This window comes from Microcaecilia unicolor, chromosome 9 (genome assembly GCF_901765095.1).
Source record: "Microcaecilia unicolor chromosome 9, aMicUni1.1, whole genome shotgun sequence".
NCBI lineage: Eukaryota > Metazoa > Chordata > Amphibia > Gymnophiona > Siphonopidae > Microcaecilia > Microcaecilia unicolor.
Window position 1 is genome coordinate 174,516,528 of NC_044039.1, and position 27,828 is coordinate 174,544,355.

At 42.0% G+C, this 27,828-nt stretch overlaps 1 protein-coding gene across 4 annotated transcripts in view; it reads left to right on the forward strand.

Moving 5' to 3' along the window:
- DAAM1 (dishevelled associated activator of morphogenesis 1) overlaps positions 1 to 27,828 on the forward strand; it is a 348,912-nt gene that overhangs the window by 208,562 nt on the left and 112,522 nt on the right. For all 4 annotated transcript variants that reach the window (XM_030214350.1, XM_030214349.1, XM_030214346.1 and 1 more), the window contains exon 4: positions 6,256 to 6,327. In XM_030214350.1, the coding sequence (XP_030070210.1) occupies positions 6,256 to 6,327 (72 nt within the window). The remainder of the gene's footprint in view (positions 1 to 6,255; positions 6,328 to 27,828) is intronic.

Below are 27,828 nucleotides of genomic sequence, written 5' to 3' on the forward strand. Positions count from 1 at the left end.
TACAAAGAATCCCCACTTCCCAGAAAGCCCAAGCATTCCACTAACTCACACATAAATGCCCCACCCACACCCATCGCGAATACACACACTCCTCACTCTCTCATCCCTCCCATCCACACCCCTCACAAATACACACCCTCCCCATTCTCCAACCAAGTTCCTTACCATCCCGCAACCCATCCTAAATCTTCTTCTACACATGCCCACCCAAAATCCCCCCACCCACAGATCCCAATAATCAAACATATCGCTGCCCATTTAGTAGGCAGCATTGGGAGCAAGCGATAGTCACCAGAATAGGGATGGGCTGGAGTGTAAATTTTAAGGGGCTTTGACGTAAGCTTCAGAACTTAGTGTAAGAACAGTGCTGGGTAGACTTCTACAGTCTGTGCCCTGAGAAAGTCAAGAACAAATCAAACTCGGGTATACATTTAAAGTATCACATACTATGTAAATGAGTTTATCTTGTTGGGCAGACTGGATGGACCATACAGGTTTATCTGCCATCATTTACTATGTTATGAATAGGGCTCTGAGTCACCGAGCAGTGACCAGCACAAAACAGCAAAGCAAAATATACTGCTCAAGCAGAGTCGATGTAGTATACACCAAAACACAAACAGGGAGTTGAGGCCTGCAGGCCGTGCAACCCTGCCCTGGACTTCGATGCTCCCAGCAAGGTGTTCTAGGTGGCCTGGACCTCAGTGATGTGTCCTGCACCTCCAAGCCAGAGCCAGTGACCATGGCCATCTGCACCTTCTCCACAGTGTAACCGCTATATTGTCTGCCACCCAGCATAAAAGCAAGGCCAGTCGGGTAGAGCCAACGGTAGTGGACACATTTCTCATGAAGGGCATCTGTCAATGCTTTATAATCCCTGCGGTGGCACAAAGTGCCCAGTGCTATATCTGCAAAAATTTCAATAGACATGGAGTCCCAAGTGGACTGACCTCCCTGTCTGTAGGCTGAGCGCAGTATCTTTTCTCTCAAAGCAAATTTATGGAAACAAGCAATTACACCACATGGATGATTAGTATCTCGATGCACCCGCTCCAAGACAACTTCAGGGATAGCATCAAAAATGGCATCTGGCTGGAGCAATTCTTGACATATACTGTGCACAGTCCCTTTATACCAGGCGTCCATTATTGTTTCTGACAACCCCCGAAAATGGAGATTGCTCCGTCACGATCTATTTTTTTTAAGTCCTCCAATTTAAGAGAGAATTCATCTTGCTGAAGTTGTAATTGGCCAGCCAAGCCTTGCTGCTTAACAAAGTCCTCTCCACTTTGTTCAAGATGTGCCTCCACAATGGACATCCGCAAGCTCTTTTTTAAGTTCTTCCATTGTGCGCTGTAAATCAGAACACACCAACTAGCATCGGCCCCAGAGAATCTAGCCACCAGCTGGCAGCAAGTAAGCAGGAGGAGCAGTACCCAAAGGGAAGGGAGGCAATGAGGAAGAAAGATGTGAAAATTAACCTTGGGCCAAACTGAAACCTAGAGGGAGCGTTTTTTGCAAATTAATCATGAGAAATATATTGACAACGTCTTCGCCCCAGACCTAGAGAAGAATATTTGAAATGTCCAATTTTACATTATTTCTAAGGTAATCAATAGAAATAAAACAAAATAAAACATGGAAAAGAAAACAAGATGATACCTTTTTTATTGGAAATAACTTAATATTTATTTTATTGCACTTGTATCCCACATTTTCCCACCTATTTGCAGGCTCAATGTGGCTTACAAAGACCTGCTATCTAATCACCATTTCAGGGTACAAAAGATACACTTGGTGTTACAAAGATATCGAGGCTAACAAGTTGATCTAATCAGCAATTATGGAGATAAGACAATCAGAATATGAGAGGATGTAGTGATGTATTGTGGATTAGTTATGGATTCTCGTGGTAGACTTTGTTGAAGAAATAGGTTTTCAACGATTTGTGAAAGTTAGTTATTACGTTAATCGTTTTCAAGTGAGTTGGTAGTGCATTCCACAACTGTGTGCTCATGTAGGAAAAGCTGGACGCATGTGTTAGTCTGTATTTTAATCCTTTGCAATTGGGGAAATGTAGATTAAGAAAGGTGTGGGAAGATCTTTTAGCATTTCTGAGTGGAAGGTCCACAAGGTCAAGCATGTATGACAGGGCTTCTCCGTAAATAATTTTATGAACAATCATGCATATCTTGAACGCGATACGTTCTTTAACTGGGAGCCAGTGTAATTTCTCTCTTAGGGGTTTTGCACTTTCATATTTTGTTTTTCCAGATATAAGTCTGGCTGCGGTATTTTGGGCAGTTTGAAGTTTCTTGATGATCTGTTCTTTACAGCCAGCGTAAAGTGCATTGCAGTCGTCCAGGTGACTTAGTACCATTGACTGTACCAAATTTCGAAAAATAACACTTGGGAAGAAAGGTTTTACTCTTTTGAGTTTCCACATGGACTGGAACATTTTCTTGGTTGTATTCTTCACGTGGTTTTCAAGTGTGAGATTTTGATCAATGGTAACTCCAAGAATTTTCAGAGTGTTTGAGACGGGGAGGGAAAAGTTTGGGGTGGTTATGGTGGAAAATTTACTTGTGTTATGTTGAGAGGTGAGTATAAGACATTGTGTTTTTTCTGCATTGAGTTTTAACTGAAATGCGTCTGATTAGCTTTCGAAGGTTGCTCTTCTTCATCAGATCGGAAATAAGCAAATGTTGGTAGATGGCAGCAAATATAAGTGAAACATCAAAGCATTTCAGTGACAGTCTAACAGGATGGGGGTGGGTAGGTGAGAGATATGCATGGAAACATCAAAGTATTTCAGTGACAGTCTAACAGGAAGGGGGTGGATGGGTGAGAGACAGGTAGATATGCATGGAGACAAACAGACAACTTTATGGTTTATAATGGACTAGACAACTTTATGGTTTATAATGGACTAGAAAACCCAGATCTTTAAGTCCTGTCTGGTGGGTGTCAAAATATTTGATCATTCTGACTTCAAAGGTCTTAGGTTCCTGTATTGTTTTAAAGTTACCTTTCAGGATTCTTACTATGAAGTCACTGGTACAGTGATTTGGTTTTGTAAATTGCAAGTGGTCATAGGAATTTCACTATTTCATTTCTGCATTTACCCTTCTAGTCATAAAAAGTTTTCACAATACGTAACTGTATTGGCCTTTGTGAAAATATTTTGGAAAATCCCTTATCCTGTGCACTGGGAAAACATGAGCAGACAGTGAAGAAGTGCAGTAGGACTTTAGCCAGACTGGATATCTGGGAATCTGAATGGAAAATAAAATTTAATGTGGACAATTGCAGTGATGTACATGAGTTAAAAATAATCCCAATTACAGATATACCATGCTAGGTTTTATATTGGGGGTCGCAAGGAACCTGGGGTCTTTGTGGAAAATATTTTAAAATCTTCAACTCCGGTTGCAACAGAGGTTTAAAAAAAAAGCAGTCAAGCAAATAAGCTATGAATTATATGGAATAAAATGGAGAATAACATAAGATTTTCGTATTGATCCATGGATTGATCCATGGTGTCATAGCACCTCGAGTCCTATCCTATGTACAGTTCCAGTTGCCCAGTCTTAAAAAAAAAAGTGAGAGCGGAATAAAAAAAAAAAGTACAGGGAACGATAGCCAAAATGATACATGGCACAACTCTTTTCTAAAACTGCTAAACAGGTTCTGTAGCTTGAAGATAGCTGAGCGGGATATGATAGAGGTTTATGAGGTCATGAGTGGAGTGGAACAGGTAAAGAATGGTTATTTACCCTTTCTGGCACTACCATGGCTAGGAAACCCTTCATGAAACCAGCAGGTTTAAAACAAATTGGAGAAAGTGTGCTCACTCAACAATCAATCAAGCTGTGAAATTTCCTACCGGAGAAAATATAGTCAAGATATCTAACATAGGGGTCTTTTTACAAAGATGCACTGAAAAAATGGCTTGTCGTAGTGTAGGCGCGGGTTTTGGACACACGCCGATCCATTTTTCAGCACGCCTGTAAAAAAGGCCTCTTTTTTTGGGGGAGGGGGGCCAAAAATGGACGTGCGACAAAAATGAAAATTGCCACGCGTCCATTTTGGGTCTGAGACCTTACCACCAGCCATAGACCTGGTGGTAATGACCTGCGCATGTCCGTTATGCACGTCTGAAACAAAAAAATATTTTTCAGACGCGTGTATCGGATGCATGCCAAAAATGAAAGTACCGCAAGAACCACACAGTAGTCAGCCGGTAACTCCATTTTGGGACACATTGGGCGCACGTAGACGCTTACACAGCATAGTAAAAGGACCCCATAGTTGGGTGTAAAAGTGATTTTGACAAGTTCCTGGAGAAAAAAATCCCTTCACAGTTTTTAGTTGAATTGATTTTGGGAAAGCCACTGACAAGGAATGTATGAGCTGGGTACTTGCTAATGATATGGACTAGCCACTAGTGTGATTGACCTTTGGCCTGACTTGCAAGGGGCTCAGCTTCTGCTCTTATTACTCACAGGGGGTGGGCCTGGGAATGGAAAAGGAAAGTTAGGTCAGTCCTCATGCTTATTTTCTGGCGTGTACTTTCGTCTATGTATTTACAAAGTCTTGGCTACTTTTGTTTCTGCAATGTGTTTGCTGGTGGATTTTCAGAGTGAAAGTCCCTAGGGAGCCTACTTTTGAAATCCAGCTTTCAGACCTGAAAGTTGCATGGGAAGGCTTTAAATTGCCCACTGTTTTAGTAGGCTTTTAACTTTTTATGAAATCTTTCATGAGATTTTGACTCCACTAAATATTTACAAGTAAATCTTGTAGCAAACATTTGATCATAGCAGGGAGCAGTATCAGAACCCTTGATGTGAAATGTAATTGCTAAATTCTATTGAACAATGGTAAGACTAAAGAGGAAATGACAGCTTCTGAGAAACAGAGACGGTCATTTGAGACTAGTTTTGAAAGCTGTTGCTGCATGTAAAGCAGTGTTTCATATGTGGGAATGAGTACATATAAAAATGCATGTTCAATATACATGTATTGTTACATGCACACAACCCATGCCTTTGTAACTTTACCCAAACTGAGTACAGCGCTTCCTGTGGCAGGGGTGGGGGAAGGGATTTACATTTATGCACATGCATATAAATTAACCCATAAAATTTGTATGCGCCAAAGAGTTATAAATGTATAAATTCTCTGGGGTAGTTTTCAAAATGGAAGCATACATAGTCTTATATTGAAAATTTGGCAGTACCTGTGTGGGGGGGGGGGGGGGGGAATGTATGTCCTATTTATATGTACACTCATTTGTAAAATTAACCCCTTAGGGCTAGATTCTATATATGGCACCTGAAAAATCCACGTGGGAAAAAGTACACCTAGGCGTATTCTCTGTGCCTAAATTTTATAGAATAGGCTTAAATTTCCGCTTGGTATATAGAATACACCGAGCGCCTCTCTACGTGACCAGATTTGGTCATGTTCATTTAGGCCATGTTTTCCTTTGCATAAATTTCAACACCTATATTAGGCACAGAGCTGGTGTATTCTATCATAATGCGCATAGATTTTAGAAACCCCCATGAACTGCCCATTCTATGCCCATAACCACACCCCCTTTTCAACTATTCGACTTGGAATTTATGCGCATCACATTAAGGAACACGCTTAGCAAGTTGTACGTGTAAATTGTAATTAATGCTAGTAAGTAGTGATAATTATTAACATCCAATTGACAGCTCTGATTAGCTAGTTTATTAAGTTATGCGCATTGTTATAGAATACATTTCGATTTCCGTGTGGAAATTAAGGCGCGATGTATAGAATTTCGGGGTTTGTATTTAGAATGGATGGCTGCTTTTTTGGATAGATTTCATTGTTTAAAGCAGGGGTTGGCAACCACAGTCCTCGAAGGCCACAACCCAGTTGGGTTTTCAAGATATCCACAATAAATACTCACGAAATTGTTGTGGAAATCTTGAAAACTCAACTGGACCCTTGAGGACCATGGTTGCCCCACCCCTGGACACACGGTGCCTTTAACAACATTTTCTGTATTAGCCAGGGAGGAGATTCAAGCACATGATAGACACTGTTTTTACATGTGAATCCCTGCATCTATGAGGTACAATTCAAAATCTAAGAGAGATGATCCTAGGGAATTATTTAGCCATCATTTTTATGGGTGGATGGTCTGATGAAGGCTGGATGAATGGAAAATCAACCCCTGTTTAAATTTTTTTTAAATCCTACATCTATCTTGTTTTACAGGATCAAGAAGAAAACAAAGGTGCTACTAGCTGGCCGGAGTTTTACATTGATCAGTTGAATTCAATGGCTGCTGTGAGTATTTTTGTTTTTTTAACTTCCACAAATATCTAACTGAAATAAGAAGCATCTGCATTGTACTGGCAGCAAACTGTTAATATGATCACCACAGTGACATTTGTTCTGTTACCTTCTGATAATAACAATATTTCAGAAAAGAGTTGTTTTCTGGTTGGCCAAATGGTTCTCTATAGTCATGAAGAATTTATGGGCTGCATTACTCAAGGGTTGACATATCTTCCTGCACCACTTCCATTGCTGGTGACATAAGATATATCCCCTCTATTTACTTTTTTTTAGTTAATTTTACCCCTGGGCATCCAGTGAAACAAAATCTGTGGTCTTTATTTAGTTTCATTTTATTTTTTATCATCTAAGTTAGGAGGTGTACTTTTTGTGTTATCGTACCTTCCAGAATGTATCCATCTGTATTCAAATCCGTGCACTACCAAGAAATCTTTTTTGTCTTTGGTCATTCTAGTAAAGATAAAATGCACCTCCACTGTCAGTTCTCATTGTTCCTTTCGCACACCGGCTTCTTTTCTGTCTCTCAGCTTATTTTCTTTTCTAAACCTTGCTTCTTGTTGGCCTTTACCCATGGAATTAGCAGGGCCAGCAGAATGTAGTAAACAGGGTATGCACGGCAGGGGGGCACCAGAAACTGCTAATGCTCACCCATTGCGCTTCACTGGTTTTAACTCTCTCCAGCTACACTGTGCTTTAGAATACTTAGCAGAGCTGGAGCATCTTTTTCACTCCCGCAGGAATCCTACATGTGCGTCTCCCCCAGACCTGCCAAGTCTTCCGCATTCAGCGGGAGACTCCTGCTTTGGCGGGTCATCTCCCGTCAAAGCAGGAAAGTCTCCCACTGAGACACCGTCGGCAGCTCCCCCTTCCACCCGGTGCGGTATTCATTTCCTGGCCACTGCTGCTTCTCCTGTTCAACAGCAGCAGCAGCAGTCGCGACCACAAAAACATTTTTAAAAAGCAAGCGCAGGGCCGCAGCAGCCTTCAGTCATGGGCTGTCTGCCCTGCAGCTGCTCCTGTCTCCCCTCTCTGCCCCTGGAGGAGCAGGAAGTTGACATCGACTTCCTGCTATGCTCCGGGGACAGAGAGAGGAGCGGCTGCAGAGCCAACAGTCCATGCCTGAAGGCTGCTGTGGCCCCGTGCTTGCTTTTTAAAAAATTTTTGTTAGCTCTTTTTTTTTTTTTTTTCTTGCGGCTGCTGCTGCTCAACAGGAGAAGCAGCAGTGGCCAGGAAACGAATATCGGGTGGAAGGCGGAGTGGGAGACAGGAGGTAGAAAGCCATGGAGAGAGTGGGAAGATAGGGAGAGAAGGAGAGGACATGGAGAAGGACTGGAGAAAGAGAGAAGCTGCTGACGATAAGGATGGGGAAAAAGGGGGGGATCCTGGCTGAGAGCAGAAAGAGGGAAGACACTGGAAGGAAGGGTAGGGAAAGAAACAGGAGAGACATTGAAGGTTGGGGAGAGAAGGGGGAACATGATGAAGGGGATAGAGAGACACTGGATGGAAGGATCGGGAGAGGGGTAGACGGATGGAAGGATAAGGAGAGAAAGAGAGAAGACGGATGGAAGGATGGGAAGAGAAAGACGCTGGATGTTGGTACAGATAAATTACAGAAATGAATCTGTGATTGCACTGATCAGTAAATCATTTTAATTGGATTATTATTTTCTTTTCTCAAAAGACTTAAGAGTTTGTGGTTTTGAAATACTAATGTTAATTCAGACCACTTCAAATCATCGAGTGTGTAATAAATAATCCCCTTGTATCCAGATGTGGTCTTTTGGGGAGGAGAGGAAGGGATAAGGGCATTTCTTTGTTCCATGAGACGTGGGTGCGTGCATACTATACTTCCCATAATTTAATGCAGTGGATTCATGCTATGGTAGAATTGTCGGTTAGGACTTACTTACATCCATCCTGAGGATTGACTAAACAAGGGGAGAAGTCGTTTATGGACTTTTGAAGTGTGCTGTCTGTTCAGCTGTCAAGCAACTGTTGGAACTATGCCATGAGCATTCTCCAAATACAAAGAATTTTTTCCTAATACCTTTAGAGAACTTCAGCAGGGCAGTGTGGAGACTTGATAAATCCAACAGATGAAAAGCTTAATCTTTTTTATGTGTGCGAAGATGATGAATTCAGCCAGTTCAGAATCACCATTTGGAACTTGATAGGACAGCTGCTGTTCAGTCAGTATAAGCATAAATTTAATAATTATACAATTATACAAGCTTTGTAATTATAGAACTTAAAAGCATATTGAATTAAGAAGCACTGTGCTTCTAAGCATACACACGTCACAAGATTTTGATCTAGCAATTAACTGCAGTGTATACTATAGGTACAGTAAATATTTCTCCACTGATTATATCTTGTTCAGGTTTAATAATATACTGATATATTCCAGCCTCCATATTACTGCCAACATGTTATTGGAAAACAAGTAATGTATTGTTGGCAGTATTGAAATATTGCCATACTATGTGGAAGAGAGACTGGAAGAGGATATTCTATTTGTGTAAAGAACATTACTGAAAAATAGCCTTAGTTTTGTAGAGCATTTCCTTCATGCTGTAAGGACAGGATAGTTCTTCTACTTGCACGGCATGTCTTAATTTATGGCTAGATTTCTGTTCTGATTTTAGCTGTTTATCAAAGTGCACTAATGTGTTCAATGTTAACTAAATCAATATGATTACGATTTTGTCACCATTAAGAGAGTACAACGTTTGGTGTATCTTTAATAATGATTAATCGTAATTACAAATTTTAATGCAGACCTCCAAAAATTAAAGAATAAAAAGTAATGAAAAGATAAGAAATAGAAATTGAAAAATTATAAATTTAAAGAATCTAAAACAGCATACAGAATAGCTGTAAACAGCCTTACAGTTTTCATAGCCTACTTTAGAAAGGCAAACCTAGTTTTAATGTGCATTGATGAATATATCTCTTATTATCTAAACTTCTTCAGTGTAATAATGCCGGACTTATGGTAGAGAGGAAAAAAGGGATGCCTTGCATACCGGTTCTTATAATAAGATCATACACCGTAAACAGATGTGCTCATCTGTGCTATGTATGACAAACAGATGTACTGTCCTGAAGTCACTATCATAATTCATATATCTGCATAACTGGAATCTGCAACAGGACTCTTCAGACCTCTGAATATTGAAGACATTGATAGATGAGGATTGAGTTATACAATAAAAGTCACAGCTGTATCGCTAAATCAAACACACAGGGCCTATCCCATTCTGTACCTGTAGAGAAAATCCTTTGAAAAGGTCCTCCAAAATCTTGCCAAAAACATTTTTGCACTTATGTTTGCATGTATTTGTATTGTACTTTTTATTTTGTTACATTTGTACCCCACGCTTTCCCACTCATGGCAGGCTCAATGCGGCTTACATATACAGGTACTTATTTGTACCTGGGGCACTGGAGGGTTAAGTGACTTGCCCAGAGTCACAAGGAGCTGCCCGTGCCTGAAGTGGGAATCGAACTCAGTTCCCCAGGACCAGAGTCCACCACCTTAACCAATAAAGTCCAAAAGTGCAGAAAGTATTAATTATAAATATTAAATATTTTGTCAAAGAACAAAAAGATTAATATTTGAAATCTGCACCGAAAATGTTGTAATGTTTTCTTAATGTTTGACCGTCAAAACATAGGGATTAGTTTTCATTCAGCACATAAGTACTCCTTGTGAGATTTTCCTCAGCTACAACTATGATCACCTTAACACTACCAATAACAAAATAGTCTTTGATAGCCCTTTAAGATTCATTATGCCAGAGAACCACCCTATCTTTCCAGGTTCCTTACTCCCTATTACCCTCCTAGAGCATTCAGATCTTCTCGGCAAAACAGGCTTACCATATCTTCATTCAGAAAGAGAATTCTTGATACCTTGCGGAATGCAATATTTTCAGCATAAGGACCCACACTTTGGAATATGCTTCCACACCACCTTAGACTCCAGACATCCCTTCTCAAATTCAAATTGGATCTTAAAGCATTCTTATTTATAGATGTGTATACCTAATTCAACTACACCAGTTGGAGGCGAAACTGAAACACTGGGCTAAATCCTATTGTGCTACACCCCCCTTTCCATCAAATTATGTAATTCCACCCCCTACCCTGATAGATGTTGTCTATGCACTTTGTTCTATATTCTTTCTACTTTTAAGACTAGAATATAAGCCTCTCAGTCATCCCTTGATGGACAGGCTAGCAAATTCTTTAATAAACTTGGTAAAGATTGATTTGAGATGTGAGCACAAATTTGGGTATGTGTCCAGATTACATGCGCATCTTAATTGAATAATTAGCCAATTAATACCAATAATTAGCTTTTTAACAAGCTGCTATTGGCGATAATTAGAATCAGTTAAAGATGTACACGTGTAAATTTAGGCACATGATCCACTCCTAAATATTGCATACATCCCGAAAAAGGGGGAGCAGAAATGGGAGGGTCATGGGAGGTTCAGAGTGGATCATGGGCGTGGTTTCTGGTTAAACATGCAATTATAGGGAGCTCCATGTCTAACTTTAGGCATGGCTTATAGAATAGCACTCAGTTGGGGGGGGGGGGGGGCAGGGGTTGGCACCATTTATAGAATCTATTCCTTAGACCATGGTCAACAAAATATAATGATGAATCCAATCAGTGAAAAAATATTTCTGAGCCTTTATTTTAGAAACCCTATTTATGTTTTGGATGTCTGAAAACCATGGATGTCCAAATCTTGATTTAACTAGGATATGTAGGTCTAAACCTACAATGTATTCTTGTGGCAAGGGTACGTGATCTGGGTGTGTTTTGGGTTGGACTAGGTAGGGGCCAAAATAGAGACATCCAACTTTTGATTTCAGAAGGGGAAGGGATATTTATGCCCAAAAAGATGGATGTTGGTGTTTAGACCTTTCCCCCCCTCCCCCGGGGCATCCAGGTTACAGACAGGTGATCCAGTTTGAACAGTTTCACAATAGGTATTTTTCTGTCCTTGGAGGGCTCATAAAACAGAAAAACAAAACAAAGAGCTTCAGTTGTATTTGAACCAGGGTCCTCTGATCCTCAACCCACTTTTCTAACCAGTAGGCTACTCTACATGGATGCCTATGGGGCTCATTTTCAAAGCATTTAGCCTTGCAAAGTTCCACAGTAAGCTATGGAACTTTGTAAGGCTAAGTGCTTTGAAAATACGCCTCCATGTGGCCATTTTATAACATGGATTTTTCCTATGCTGCCACAATGACATGCATGTCACTTGTTTTGCCCCATTCATGGTTTGGAAATTTCAGTTTGTAAAATGAATGTTCATGCTGGACATTACCAGCACATAAATATCCATTTGTTCTGTGTTTCAGAGCAGGCTATACATTGCTCTAAGATACTAACACCATCCCCGACATCCTTATTCTGTGTTGGACGTCTTTTCAAAAATCCCATTAAAAACGATACTTCCATTTCGTGGAAGCATTTTATATTGTTTCCTCCATTAACCCTTTAGTGTCCAACGTTCCCGTAATAAGCCATATGGGAACAGATTCATGGGAGCATTGGACACTAAATTAACCACTGTTTAACCAACTTAAATAACATATTTTTACTATGGCATGTTTTTTTTTTTCCTTTGTCCATATCATAACTAAAGTACTGTTACAATAACATTGCTAAGTACCGCATTTAATTTGATCTATGAGTATTTCACCACCATTTCTTATTTGTGCGGTTGTAAAGGAAGACAAGTACATGATCTCAAAGCCAGCATCACTGCCAGATGTGAATTTGTCCTGTTTAAATGCATGCCACATCTTAATGCTTGTCTGGCCAGATGTAGCAAAGAATAACTTCAAAACCAGCTGAACTTGCCACAAAATTATGTAGAATACTCTCAAAAAAACAAATCGTGGACCACTACATGCTCTGTTGCAAACAATATAAACAATATAGAGGTTGTTTGGAGGAAAAAGACCTAAAAAAACCTGTGGTGCTTACACTTTTGCTGAAATAAAAGCATCCACGTTGGCTTAAACTCATCATTGGCCAAAAAACCTCCAAAACCTCCAAATTTTATAGAATTCTTTAATATATATATTAAGTCCAGTAGCGTTCAAAATTAGTCAGCACACTTATTTTATTTCTTTAAACCCAACCAACCGGGTCCCGTTTTGCTAATGCTTTCTCAAGGGAAAATGTGCTTTCATCATATATCATTCATTCAGCTTCCTGATATCGTTTTCTGTCTTCTGACTGTGCCTTCTCACTACCTACACAATTATATTACACAGTCACACACACACACACACAAGCCACCCACCCATTCAGTGAAACATACCTTTGTGCAATGCTTAGAACATATATTTTTCAATGTCTTCCTTTTTCTTTTTTTAATGTGCTTTATGGCTTTATGGTTTCAGGAGGACTTGAGATGTGCTTTAGTAAAGTTTCAGAGTCATGCTCTAAAAACTTGTCCTGGTCTTAGCATTTAAGATTCAGTGTACACAAGTGCAGAATGATGCACTTGGCATATAAAAATGTCTTCTTATTGATTTATTTGAAGCTATTTTTATATCATTTTATATCCCTTTCCTAATCAGATTAGTCAATGCAGCTAACAGATGTGCAGAACCAACTGCGCTATTCCGACCAGTGGCATAGCCACAGGGGGCCTAGGCCCCCCTCTAGAACTGTATCTCTTCTCTACCTTTGCTGATGGGAATGCTGACGTCCTGCCAGCTAAATAAATACAGTGCCTCCGCTCCCCTTCTCAGCTGCTTCCTTCCTGCAGACATCGGCAGCAAGCCTTCAGCCTCCAGCGCTGCCGCTGTGTACAGGAAGGAAGCATCCGAGAAGGAGGAGAGCAAAGATATTGTATTTGGCTGGTAGGGCCTTGGCAACCCTGCCAGCAAAGGTATGGTTTGCGTTGGGGGGGGGGGGGGGCACTCCTGGGCACTGCCAAAATTGGAGGTCTGGCTACTCTTCTGATTTCAACAATATATGTTTCTGCTTTATGGCATTTTTTTGGTCATACTGCTAAAGAGGTGATTGATAAATTGTAAAATGAAATGTAATTCAAGGGAGCAGTACACAATGGGGAATGAGCAACTGTGTTCTCTAAACATAAGAGAAACCTCTGGATAATCTTGTCTTGTGATCTCCAGGTAGCAAAACAGTGTGATGAGATGGTAGCAAGAGTCAGGGGAATGATGGGAAGAGGTAGAACAAGCACTAAAGAGAGGTGATAATGACTTAGAGGTGAGCAATTATTAAAAATTTTAACTGAAATCACAAGATTAAAAAACTTAATCACACGAATAATCACAATTAATTATTCATGTATGCATTTATGGCATATAAACATTATAAAAAAATAAAGTTTCAAGCAAAATCAGGATTGCTTTTAAACAGCTGTGAGTGGTTGGGAATAAGATGATTTTGTTTGAAACTTTTCCCCTCTGTTTACTAAGCTGCGCTGCCTGCTTCCGTGTGCTAGTGCCGATACAACCCATTCACTTTGAATGGGCTGTGTTGGCATTGCCGTACAGCTTAGTAAACAGGATTTGTTTTTTTATATCATTTTTTTAAATTAATCCTAAACTAAACTACCTAGTCTATACTTAAAGCAACTGTTGTGTCATTTGAATGCTAGCTTATCTTACCCGACTGTGAAATTTGGCATACCCAGTGGTTGGCTTGGAAGGCTCTTCTTTACTTTCCTTTATCTAGTACTTTTTTGGTTAAGCTTTGTACCCTTGAAGTAAAAAGACAGGATAGGCTTCCCTGAATTACAGCTGCAGATCAGTCCTTTGCTACGATGTTCAGGTTTATTCCTCAGTGTAGTGGAGCTATATCCCTGCTCATTCCCACCCGTGCAGGCTTCAGCTCCCCAAGACTGGCCCAGTCAATGGAGATGAATTGATGGCAGGTGGATCCACTAGGACAGGCCTTCTCAATCTAGCTCTCAGAGCATACTCAGGGGGGTTTCAGGATATCCACAATGAATATGCATGAGACAGATAGATTTGTGTGCACTTTCTCCTTGGTATGTAAATCTGTCTCATGCATATTCATTGTGGATATCTGGAAGATCCGGTGGAACTTGGTGTGCCCCAAGGACTGGGTTGAGAAGCCCTGCACTAGGACTTTGGAGGATGTTTGGGCAACTGGCTTGCTGATCTTTGGTGGCTGATTGGTCCTTTGTAGGACTCTAGTAGGTATCCGTGTGGAGTAGGTGGGAATTGTTAGGTGTTGTGTTAAGTAAAGGAAGGTTTTTAATGCTCATCTGCCAAATGTGCAAAAGAAGCATTGGGGTAACCTACACAGAGCAGTGGTGACAACTCAAAAACAGCAGTGGGTATGGATGCTAGGTTTCCAAGAAGACACTGAGACAACCTGCACAAAGCATTCATTACAACCCCAAAAAAGCAGTGGTATGTCTGCATCAGATTTCCAAGAAGGTATTAGGTAACCTCTACATAGCAATGGTTACAGGAATAGAGGTTCCAAGAAGGCTTGAGGTAGCCTGCATGAAGGAACAATGCTGAAATGCAAACTTTAATGAGCATGGGAATACCAGATATTTTTGGCAACAACCTAAGTAATTTTGGTAACAAGACAAAGAAGGGGATGGAGAGTATTCAATTAAGTATTGATTTTGCAAGAGTTCAAGTTGAAGATGGCAAGGCCTGAATAAGAGGTGAGAAAGGGTACTGCTTTTAAAATAATTTGGGCATCATTGGAACAAATATGGAGGACAGCGGTAGGAAAAGGGTTGAGGTGTTGGGTAAAAGTCCATACCAGACAAAAGTCAGTTAATTTGCTTTAAAGAAAATATAAATGATCCAAGGATTTTTGTGAGTTTTTTTTTTTTTTTTAATTAAAGGAATTTTTTTTAAAATTCACTTTGCAGAACTCCCGAAAGCCTTATATACACAAACCTTATTGAGTTTGATAGTGATCAGCTATGCATACCAGACAGTTCATCCCAAGGGTAGGTTACTCCATCATCATCCTAGCAGACCACTTTGATCAATCAAAATATCTGTGTCATGAATACTGGTGAAGTTATCCTAAGAAGTATTATTTACAGTTTCAATTTAGAATTAAGAGAATCAAGATTTGGACTCATAAAATGACTTGGAAAACATGCCCATATTAAAATTTGTTGACTTGAAATCTAAAGTTATGCAGCTGTGCAAGAGAGTATCAAATATATTTCAGTCGAATTTTACAGTGGATTGTTCCCTTACTACATTGACGACACCAGATGAGTATTCCTGCAGGGCAGCTGGTTGCTTTGTATGTCCAAGGCGACAGCTGTCCAGTCACATCACTATACACCATACAATAGCTCTAGTAGAGCAGAATAGTCTTGTATTCTTTACCGTTGTTTTTAGTTTCATTAATTATTTTGAGATGAAATGTAGCCATGAGAGAGACTGGCTTTTCAGTCATGTGTGCTGTCTTTTGCAATTCCACAATCAAAAGTGATATATACTTGAATCCTTTATCAACAGTGCATAGATGGAAAGTTATGCCTTGGGCCTGCAAAAAGGTGGGATAATGTGGGGTACAAATGCAATAAATAATGAGTACTAAATGAACCTGAAGAACGAACCATACTTATTTATGAATGGATTTGCTTGTATATGCCAGGCGTTCTTTGTTTTGACAGTACAGCATGTTGATAAACCATTGCTGAAAGCCAGCTAGGTTGGTAACAATCCTCTTGAATATAGCATTCCAGAAAATCACTTCCAAAAATATTGTTTAGCATAAGTTTTATTGGTGATTTTATAGGGAATATCTGGTTCCATATTTCTGACTGCCTATCAGCTCCTTACTTGGGTTTGTGAGTAGCATAAAATAGTGACAGACAACCTGTAAAGACCAGGGATGGTCCATCTGATCTGCCCAGTGAGGTGGCCAAAGTCTTGCCTGCTGCTCCGTGAAGAAATTTCTTCTGAAACAGAAATCCCTTTCTAGAATGTAGTAGTTAAACAAGCCTCAGCTTAAAAGAGACCAGTACATCTCTCATGTGTACAGTCTTGAAAATTTAAAATAAAATTTCTTTTGAATAGGATATGTTGTATTTTGTTGCCCTGTGTCACAATATAGCAAAATAGGATCATTTTAGTACAGCAGAGATACTACTGATGGTTTTGAAATTATTCTTTTTCCACTAGTCCAAAGAATTTGCTTTTGAATCTTTCACTGGTGTGCAGTGACATTCCTAGTAGAAGCTTCAGAAAGCACCCATCCCTTCCTGTCTGTCACGTCCATTGATCCAACTCCCAGTCCTTCCACCTTAGCATTGGTAGGGCTCTGCTTGCACCTACTTCCTGTTCTTTGGCTTCCTTCTATCAACACATCCTCTCCGTCTCTGGTTGTCTTTACCCCTTTCCTATTATGCTTATGTTGAGTTCAATTCATAATATACCACCATAAAACAGCTAAGGAAAAAAGAAAGGTTGAAGATAAAGTTTAAAACATCTAACCAGGGGCAAAGTCCAGACGCAAAATCAGGATGCCATCACCCTACCCCCTCCACATAGGCCAGGGAGAAATAATGAGCATTAAGATCTTTAAATCAAGGTAACGGCAGTGTGAAGTAGAGAATGACACGAGGACAAGGTTTGTCTCCATCCTTTCAAGCTCTGTCCTTGTCCCCATCCCTGCGAGCTCTGCCTCTTACTCCATCTGTAGCACACCACCAGAGACATAGATAGAAATGTGTTTACTCCTGTACTGTGCAAAATATAAAGATGGCACATGCCAGGGATAGTGTTAGGAGAGTGCAACTATGGCAACTGCCTTTGGCCCCTGACCAGGGAGAGCCCCATGCTTGCTGGAAACTGAAGAAAGTGCAGCCTGGTAATGGGCTTTGAGGTTCCCCCCCCCCCCCCCCCCCCCCCAAGATTTCTGCTCTGGGTCCTAACAATACACTAGCCCTGGCAAGATGTACATTTCAAATCTGACATACTCCAAATAGAAAATAGTTATTTTTTTCTACCTTTGGTCTTATGGTCATTTTATCTACTATAATAAAACTCACCCTCAACGTTCTGAAGACAACATTCTGAAGTCACTCAGTCACTCCCTGAAGGGTTCATCAGTTCATGGTGGTGAAGCCACAACACTGACCATGTCTCTCTGTTCCGCCCTCGCATGACGGACCAATCAGAAAAAACACCCTCAACGTTCTGAAACACAAAGGACCATCACAAAACCGTTACCAGGCAACACTAGGTGACGTAAGACGGACCTAACAGAGGAAACTACGTGGCAATAAGGGAGGAGCATTCACCAGCAGAACGGCTCATTATCTGTGCAGCACGGAGAGCACAGAACCACCGCTTGAACGAGAGAAGAATATTCCTGCTGTGGGTATGTGCAAAAATAGACCGGGGGGGGGGGGGATTTTTAAATGCCTAATGCCGGTACTGAAGACTGCCGGAGGGGCCTATAGCACAGACTATATTTGGGTTCGCTTGACGTGGAGTCGGTGGAGCCAGAGAACAGCGTGCCCCTCACCATCTGGGACGTGGGCGAACAGGACAAGCTGCGGCCCAGCTGGAAGGATTACCCGCGACCCAGCCAGCAGCAAACAGCAACCAAGGAAGGGGGAGGAGTAGGGAAACACCCAGAGCGTGTTTCCCTACTCCTTCCCTGCCTAGGAATCGCAGGAGACTGGCTGCCAAACTAACGAAACAACCGCACACCGACGCACCATCTCCATCATTCGAAAGGCAAACTAATAATACAAAACAAAGAATACCTGGTTTCACACGCAGCTGCAAGTAACTCCCCACCCTCTTCCTCTTCCCCTTTTGCCGAAGCGGCCAAGGACGTGCCCAACCATCCCCAGCCTCAGGCAAGCCGTCTCCCACCTCAGGGATTCCCCGAGCACCCGGAAAAAGACGGCGCTGCTTCCCGCAGTGCATAAATGTTCCAGCATTCCCCTGCAGCCAGCCTGAAATGGACCAAACATACCGGATCACCCCCCGACGGCCCGAGACCGTGCTACTCTCCCTTCCGCCAACTTAAAACAACCATCCCCATCCTCAGGCAAGCCGTCTCCCTCCTCCAGGATGCCCAGAACCCCAGCCCAAAGGAAAAAGACGGCGCTGCTTCCCACAGCACATTTCTCTTCCAGCGTTCCCCTACAGCAGCCCTGAAACGGCTAAAAAATACCAAAAGACCAAGAACGTGCTCCTCTACCTTCCGCCCATCTAAAGCACTGCTGCCTCAGCACAACACAAAAAAAAACCCGGAAAAAACAATCCACCACTCAGCAAAGGCTGACCCCCGCCCCCCTACAACCACATTTACATTTCACCAACAGAAAGACCCCCCTCCACAAACCTCCTTGACAGACAAAACCACACACATACAATACAACAGAAACACACCCTCAAAGCCACACACCAATCCATCCCACTTTGCCAGCACAGCACATCCCCCAACCCCCCAAGCAAAAAACAAACAAACAAACAAAAAAGACACACATCAACAACCTGCACACACACCCCACCCTCACACACACACACACACAAAATAACTCTGTGACACATACACACACACACACAAAAAAAGCCACATGCTAGCGCCCGTTTCATTGGTTTCAGAAACGGGCCTTTTTTTTTACTAGTTTTAAATATCATACAGGTCTCAGGCTCTGGTTTCTGCTTCCCTCTGTCTTCTCTTAACTCACTCATCTGTTCATTTGATCTCTCTTCTCTCTCCATGTCCACCATCCATCTTCCATTTCTTTGTCCCATGTTCAGCATCTTCCTTCTGTGTCCCCTGTGTTTCCCTGTCCATTATCTCTCTCCTGTGTTCCTATCCCCACATCCATCATCACCTCCAGCACACATCCTCATAGGTCTCTCGCTCTGACAACCACTCCACACTTCCTCCTATGGCATACACCCCCCCCCCCCCTCCTCAGCCATAGTCATCTCCCAATAACCTTAAAATCATTTGCACTCAGGTATCTAACAGTTCCCTGACCGCTGTGAAGGCTACGAAGCTAAAACACAAAGAAGAGAACAGAAAATAAGCCCATGCAAAAAGCAGGACCGCGAATGATATGTACAGTAGGTTCTCTGGTGTCAGAGAGGTGTACATATATATTTAAAAAAAACAAAAACACATATACTCTCCTTGTCATCAAAAACAGGTCTTTTGGAGGAAGTGTTCACTCCCATCCTTTTCTGCTACTCATTCCAGTGAAATATTTGTGCAGGGACCGTGAAGTGATAGCATTCCCTATGTGACGGAAACCTGAGAGAATCTGGGTGCTAGCGATCAGATCACTTACAAGATGGATCTCTTTCTCTCTCTTTGCTCTCGCCTGCCTCCTGCCAGGCTGCACATGGCCAATAGCTCCTACAGACAGAGTGCCAGGAGCTGTGGGATTGGGAAGGACGGCTGCTCTTCCACTGCACAACCAGTTCTGCACAACCCACAGGCCAACTCCATGGCCTTCCTTCTGCTGCATCCTGCTCTCTGTACTGCAACTTCCTGTTTTGATGATAAACAGGAAATTGCAGTACAGAGAGTGGGACGCAGCAGGAGGAAGGACACTGAAGCCAGCCTGCAACTGTGAATTGCTGCCGGCTGCAAGAAAATGTAAGTGACTCCTGCGGGGAGGAGGACTGGAACGGAAGAAATGATTTTATACCATGGGAACAAGGCTTTTTACCATTCCCAGGGGGCGGTAAAACTTTTTTTTTTCCTGCATCCGCGGTGCTTCTGGTTAAGGTGTGGCCCTTACTGCAGATTTACTGCAGTATATCTGCAGTAACGGTATTTGTGTCATTCTCTAATGTGAAGATGCAATTGGACTCATGTCGTGCCCTTGAAGGAGATAGAATAAATAATATCATCATTTCTACCCTTGCTCTTACTGTTTCCCCTCCCATCCCCAATTATGCCTACTTTGATTTTTACTCTTCCCTCCCCCATCATTCCATCTAGAAGAGGATAGATTGAGAACAGGAGACAGTACGAGGCTATCTAGCCCATTATATGGATTGAAGCCAGTAGGCAGAGTGACAAGTACACCCAAAACAATAACAAATGCTATTGAAAGCAATAGTAAAATATTATTAGAAATAATGGATTGCCTTTACATGGTCCATCTGTAAAAATCAAAAACTGATTCAGTTGGCCAGGCAGTGCCTTAAAAGGTGGAGGACAAAAGATTTTTTTATTTTTATTTATTTGACAACTTTTTAATTTATTTGAAAGTGTTCCATATGTAGATATAAATATCATGAAATCAAAACTGACTATCACTAAAACAGCTTCAAAAATTATTGTAGCTGGTGGAAACAGCACTAATAAAGGTTGTATTTTGTGCTCATTTTTCTACATTGTCCTATACAATACAGTAATAATACCTGGCCAAATTTCAGTGAGGATATCCTGTTTGCTGATGGGTTTATCTTAACTATTGTAATCTGCCTTGGGAAGCCTGGTGTTATAAAGATTGGAAGTAAAATTAAACTCTCCTTTCATTGGGGCACATGGAATCACATCTTCAACTCATCTCTTTGTACAAATGGATTATTTTGTGCATGTTTCAGGGAGAAGTAGTTTTCATAAGTCAAAATAATAAAAATAAATACTTTCTTTCATGCAGATCTCTCATTTGTTTAACTAAATGGGCTATAAGCCCCTAATGCAATCAATTGGTTTTCTTATATGTTGTCCTTGTGATGACTTATACTGTGCCAAAACTGTAAATACAGTGAGACAGAATAATAGAATGCAATAACATCCAAAACGTATTAATTAGCATTATAATTGTGTTCGCATTTGGGTAATAACTGAGAAAATGCTATTGAAAACTGACTTGAAGAAATAAATATATATCACAGAAATGGGGAAATGTTGGCAAATTTAGACTGACTCTGGACTTCTGCATGAAGGTATCTCTGCCCTCATTATTTAATACTAGTAAAAAAGGCCCGTTTCTGACACAAATGAAACGGGCGCTAGCAAGGTTTTCCTCGGAGTGTGTGTGTTTGGGAGAGTGTATGCGAGAGTGAGTGTTTGAGAGTCAGAGTGAAAGTGTGAGTCCAATCCATGCTCCTCTGTCACCTGGCCCCTCCATTCATCCCTATCCAGCAATTCCGCTGTCTCCCTGAGGCCTGCCCTGCAATCCATATGCATCCATGGCCATCTGTCCCCTCCATTCATCCCTATCCAGCAATTCCCCTCTCCATGACTCCTGCCCTTCCAATCCATGGCCATCCATGCTCCTTTGTCACCTGGCCCCTGCATTTTTCCCTATCCAGCATTTCCCCTCTCTGCCTGAGGCCTGCCCTGCAATCCATATCCATCCATGGCCATCTGTCCCCTCCATTCATCCCTATCCAGCAATTCCCCTCTCCCTGAGTCCTGCCCTTCCAATCCATGCTCCTCTTTCACCTGGCCCCTCCATTCATCCCTATCCAGCATTTCCCCTCTCTGCCTGAGGCCTGCCCTGCAATCCATATCCATCCATGGCCATCTGTCCCCTCCATTCATCCCTATCCAGCAATTCCCCTCTCCCTGAGTCCTGCCCTTCCAATCCATGCTCCTCTTTCACCTGGCCCCTCCATTCATCCCTATCCAGCATTTCCCCTCTCTGCCTGAGGCCTGCCCTGCAATCCATATCCATCCATGGCCATCTGTCCCCTCCATTCATCCCTATTCAGCAATTGCCGTCTCCCTGAGTCCTGCCCTTCCAATCCATGCCCATCCATGCTCATCTGTCACCTGGCCCCTCCATTTTTCCCTATCCAGCAATTGCCCTGTCTCCCTGAGGCCTGCCCTGCAATCCATATCCATCCATGCCCATCTGTCCCCTCTATTCATCCCTATCCAGCAATTTCCCTCTCTCCCTGAGTCCTGCCCTCCCAATCCATGCCCATCCATGCTCCTCTGTCCCCTGCCGCCTCCATTCATCCTTTTCCAGCAAGTCCCCTGTCTCCCTTCCATGACCCCCCCTTGCATCCATGCTCCTCTCTCTCCCATGTCCCAGCCTGGGCCGCCCTCTTCTTCCCCCCCCCCCCTTCGCATCCATGGTGTCGTTTCTCCCCTGCCCTCCCGCTCCCATTGTTTTTCTTTTGTGGCCACCCTCTTCGCTCCCCCCAACATGGTTTTTATTTTTTTTTCTTGTTTTTAAATGTACCTCCGTGGCGGTTCCGGCAGCGAAGCGTCAGGGAAGGAGGCGGTGCTCCCGACGTCTAGGTTTCCCTTCGCTGTGTTCCGCCTTCTTTTGACGTCATCCTTGACGTCAGAAGAAGGCGGAACACAGCGAAGGGAAGGCTAGACGTTGAGAGCGCCGCCTCCTTCCCTGACGCTTCGCTGGCGAGCGTTGCGATTGGATGAGTGTCATTGCTCCGCCCTCGACGTCATCACGTTTGACGCGTGGGCGGGGCAGACACAATGTGATCTCACCCCCTTCACTTTTGGCTAACAGAGGCTTCATTCGAACGTTGGAGGTGCGTTTTATATAGAGAGATCTTTTTTTTAAATAGTAGTAATAAACAATATTAAGTGCATTTTTATAATATACCACTGCATTACACAAAACAAAATGTGCAAGTTCCCACAAACCATCTTTCTCTTTTGATCTAGGCACAGGAAAACAAATAAAAAGATTTTAAATGCTCCCAGGTTTCAACCTAATTCATGTTTAATGTGGGATATAACTGCCATAAATAAATAAATAGAAACTCTGAATGTTGAGCACCTGATTATATCATACATGATGTCTGTTTTAATGGCCCTTAACCAGGAGAAAAAATTCTCTGCATGAATATAACACATGATACACTGTGGAGGAGTAGTCTAGTGGTTAGTGCAGCGGACCTTGATCCTGGGGAACTGGGTTTGATTCCTACTGCAGTTCCTTGTGACCTTAGACAAGTCACTTAATCCTCCATTGCCCCATGCACCAAAACTTAGATTGTGAGCCCTCTAGGGGCAGAGAAAGTACCTGCATATAATATGTATAGGGCTGCGTACAGGGCCGTGCCTAGGGTCTCCGGCGCCCCCCTGCAGTTGGCCCCGGCGGCGCCCCCCCCCCCCCCCCCCCGAAAACGATCGCTACACTACCTGCCCTCTTCTCCCCAGATCCTTTTTTTTTTTGTTTAAATTTACCTCTCCGGCGCGTGGCAGCGTAGCGTTAGTGAGGAGGCGGCGCTCCCCCGCCCCAACGTGTCTTCTTCCCTTCGCTCAGTGTCCTGCCTTCTTTTGACGTCATTTCTGACGTCAGAAGAAGGCGGAACCGAGCGAAGGGAAGAGACTGACACGTCGGGGCGGGGGAGCGCCGCCTCCTCACTAACGCTACGCTGCCACGTGCCGGAGAGGTAAATTTAAACAAAAAAAAAAAGGACAAGGATCTGGGGAGAAGAGGGCGAGTTAAGCATGGTGCGGCGGGGCGCCCCCCAGAGGATGGCGCCCTTTTGCCATGCTTACCTCGCTTACCGTGTCGGCACGGCCCTGGCTGTGTAAGTCTAGTATCGCTATAGAAATGATTAGTAGTAGTACAAACTGATTACGATTTATAACAAATTACTACTCTACCAATGAAGAGTTATCCCGTTATTATACTTCCTCAGTGTACATCTATATGCTGCACAAGCTGGCATGTTTTTTTAAATTATTATTATTACATTTGTACCCTGCACTTTCCCACATAATGCAGGCTCAATGCGACTTACATAGTAATTTGAAATACAAAGTTAATAGAATTTTAATAAAACAGTAGTAAAACAATGTAAAGTTGGGCTTAGTAGTGTATGATAAGTTGAGCTAGATAAAATATGACTAGGATAAAAGAGGGTAGACAGGATAGGATAGTGTAATTTGGGAGAAAGGGTAAGGAAGGATAAAATTAAGGAGTGATGGAAAGAGAAGGATGGGAGGTTGGTATTTAAGTCAGAACAGAATTGGGGGTGGAAGTTGGCGAGATTAGGTTGGGGCATTTGGGTAGGCTTGCTTAAAGAGATGAACTTTCAGTATTTTTGAAAATGTAAGTGAGATAACCCTTTAGTGTCCAATGTTCCCGTAATAAGCCATATGGGAACAGAATGATGGGAACAATGGACACTTTTAAATAAAAATGCTACCAACAAAGAATGACGACGAGGATGCAGCAGCTTATAGGTTTGTTTGCTTTGTTTGCTTTGTTTTGAGTGTAAGCAGAACAGCTGCTGTGCGGGGAAAGGGAAATGTAGACTAACCTAAGTGGATTCAACTTTTTGATGTCATGTTATCTCCTGTTCTCAATCAGACTTTCTTGTTCTATCTCATTCTCTCTTATCCTCAGGCTTCCTCTTTGGTGGTCTCTTGCCCTCCCCTTCATTTTCTCGTTGGTGCCCTATTCCCCCTCACAAATTTCCACACTGCATTTATCAATCTGCTTAAATTTTTCTTTCCTGTCTGTTCCTGTGGAAGTCAGTCTTCTCTCCAGCACTTTTGTATTTTATTTAAAATCATCTATAATCCACCAATCCACATTGAATCCAGTGCTAGGCAGACTTCTACAGTCTGTGCCCTGATTGTGGCTGGATAGATTCAGCTCCTGTAACTGGAGAACAAGACCAGTGCCAGGCAAACGTCTATGGTCTGTGCCCTGAAAATGGCAAGGACAAATCAAGACCAAGTATACCTATCATACTATGAGCTTATCTTGTTGGGCAGACTGGATGGACCGTACAGGTCTTTATCTGCCGTAATCTACTATGTTACTATATGTAAGCAGATAAGAAAAGCAAACAAAAGGAAGAAAATTATAATTCAAAATGTTATAGCACTGACTGCCTTTTGGTATCTATATCTGGCATCATTCGACAGAAACTGGACAGAGGTCATGCTATCTCTTCATTAGACATATCCTGTGAAACATTAAAATGTAACGAATAAAACTGTAGTCTCTGCATTGAGCTATATAAAGCTAACAACATGTATAGCCCTGGATAACTCATTAATACTTAATACTGTATCTCACTTCAAAAGTTTGTAAAGGTTCCTAAAAATAATGAATAGACTCACTCCTCCCACCCACCCCCCATTAAAAAAAAACACAAAGGTAATTCTCCTCTTGGCAAATATATAGCAGTAGCTAATTCCAACAAACCGGAGCTGCTACAGGAAATGCTTCGTTTCTTGTCTCAATTAATGTGGCTTTTATGGATGGAACAGCTAATGAAATCTCTGCAGCTGAACAAAAAGGGTATGTGCATGTACTTCATCAGGCGTAGCAGACCTAAACTTTTGGCATGGTCTCTTTCGGTGTCTTAAGACAAACTTGAATACTTCAAATTCCACTCTCCATAGAGCAGGCAGCCAGTGGAGACTATATAACTCAGGCGTAATGTGCTCTCAGTAATGACTACAAGCCACAAGATGGGCAGCAGAGATTTGAATAAGCTATAATTCTCTTCTGAGAGATAATGAAAGGCTGAGATAAATAGACTTACAATAATCTATTGATGTGAACACCAGTGACTGTGCAACAGTTCTAAACTTGTGAAGTGGAAAAGGCTTTAGTCTAAGTAATAGGCGCAGCTTGTAGAAAGCCACCTGATCAACCAATTTAACTTGAGTCTCTACAAATAAATCTCCGCATTTCCTGGTTTGGGGACAATTTCCATATGTCCAAGGGGGTACGCACAAAACTAAGTTCATTTTCCCAATCTGCCCTCATCTGCAGTTAGTAATGCATGACCTGTTGCCTCCGGGGTACATTCTTTAACAGAGGGAAATGATTTCTATTCATGACCAAGGTGTAAACATGGTCTTTCATTAAATCCACTCCACTCCAGAAACTCTACTAATAAAACTTTGGCTTAAATAGTTAATATTTTCTGGCTATACCAGTCCTTTCAGAATCCAGTTCCAAAAACAAAACAAGATCTGTTTCTGTTATTTCTTTGCTCCATTTGCATCTTGGGTATATCTTATGGTCCCTCTTAATTTCTGGGCAACCTTGAGCCCCCTGATCTGTGGTCTCTTTGTGCAAGTCTCTCCTCTTTGTACTCTTCAGTGATTCCTGAGACCTGGGCAACCTGGACTCTTGTGGAATGAAGAAATCCCTCTCCATGTCTGATATCCTTTACTTTCTTAAAATACAGCTCATCGCCTCTCAGCAGAGTCTGTGAAGACTTCCTTCAGTCTTCTGGTCTCCTTGATAAACTCCAGCTTGGTGTCCTCTACTTCAGCTACCTGGGAAGTGTCCTTTTATATATATTTTTTTAGATCTCTCTTCAGGCTTCCTGAGCACTGGACATTCACTCAGAAATTTGTTTGCAAAAATAGATTGCAGAGCAAGGAGGCAAGAGTTCAAATTCATGTTCATATATTTCTTGCTATACTGCAAATGGGATAACCTACTCAGTGGTTTATGATTCTATTATAATAGCATAGCTCGGTGACTCAGCTGTTTGGGGAGGCTAAAGTAGATGGGGCTGGGGCCTATAAATATATATATATCAAATGCCAAAGAATAAAATGGCAAAAAAAGTAAAGTTTAGATATGTATAGTCAATTAGGCAATTGAATTAAAGTGGATTGAAAAAAAGTGTTTGTGGATGATGCCTACCCGTAGAGGTCTGCAGCCAGTCTGCCTTTCTTCTCTCACATATCCCACTTGCCCTCAGCAAAAACACACTCAGAACCTTATCATACCATAATAGCACTAACCGAACACAAGAAGTTACAACCTCATGCGTAAATATTTCACAAGGCCCTAAAACACCAATATACTATCTAGTGGAAAAAAAACCCAAAATAAACATGACTTCAGTGAGATCTCTACACAGATACTACATGCTAGTAGAATATTGCAGATTGTTTACATATTGAAAACACACGACACAACAAATATGACACAATAACGGGCTCATTTTCAAAAGAGATGGACGTCCATCTTTCGACATAAATTGGAACATGGACGTCCATCTCCCAGGGACGTCCAAATCAGTATAATCGAAACACAGTTTTGGACGTCTCCAACTGCAGTCTCTCAGAAGGACGTCCAAATCTCAAGGGGGCGTGCCAGGGGTGTGTTCAAGGCGGGACTTGGGCGTTCCTAAGACATGGACGTCTTTCAGCGATAATGAAACAAAGCAAAGACGTCCAAGACTAAAACTTAGACATTTTGAGCTAGACCTGTTTTTATAATGAATAGCTGCAGTGGGACTTGAACCCACTTCCCCACTAACCACTAGGGTACTCCTCTACTCCACACAAGAAGTGCCCCAAATGACCAGATGACCACTGGAGGGACACAGGGGATCACTTCCTCTTACTCCCCCAAATCACAAAACATTTTCCCAAAAAGCACTTTCAAAAGGAAAAGATAGACTTTTTTTTTTTTTTTTTGTAGAAAATGACCTTTCCTGTTCTGATTTTGGACATTTTACAAAAAACGTCCAAATTCAGACTTAGATGTGATATCCAAAAATTCC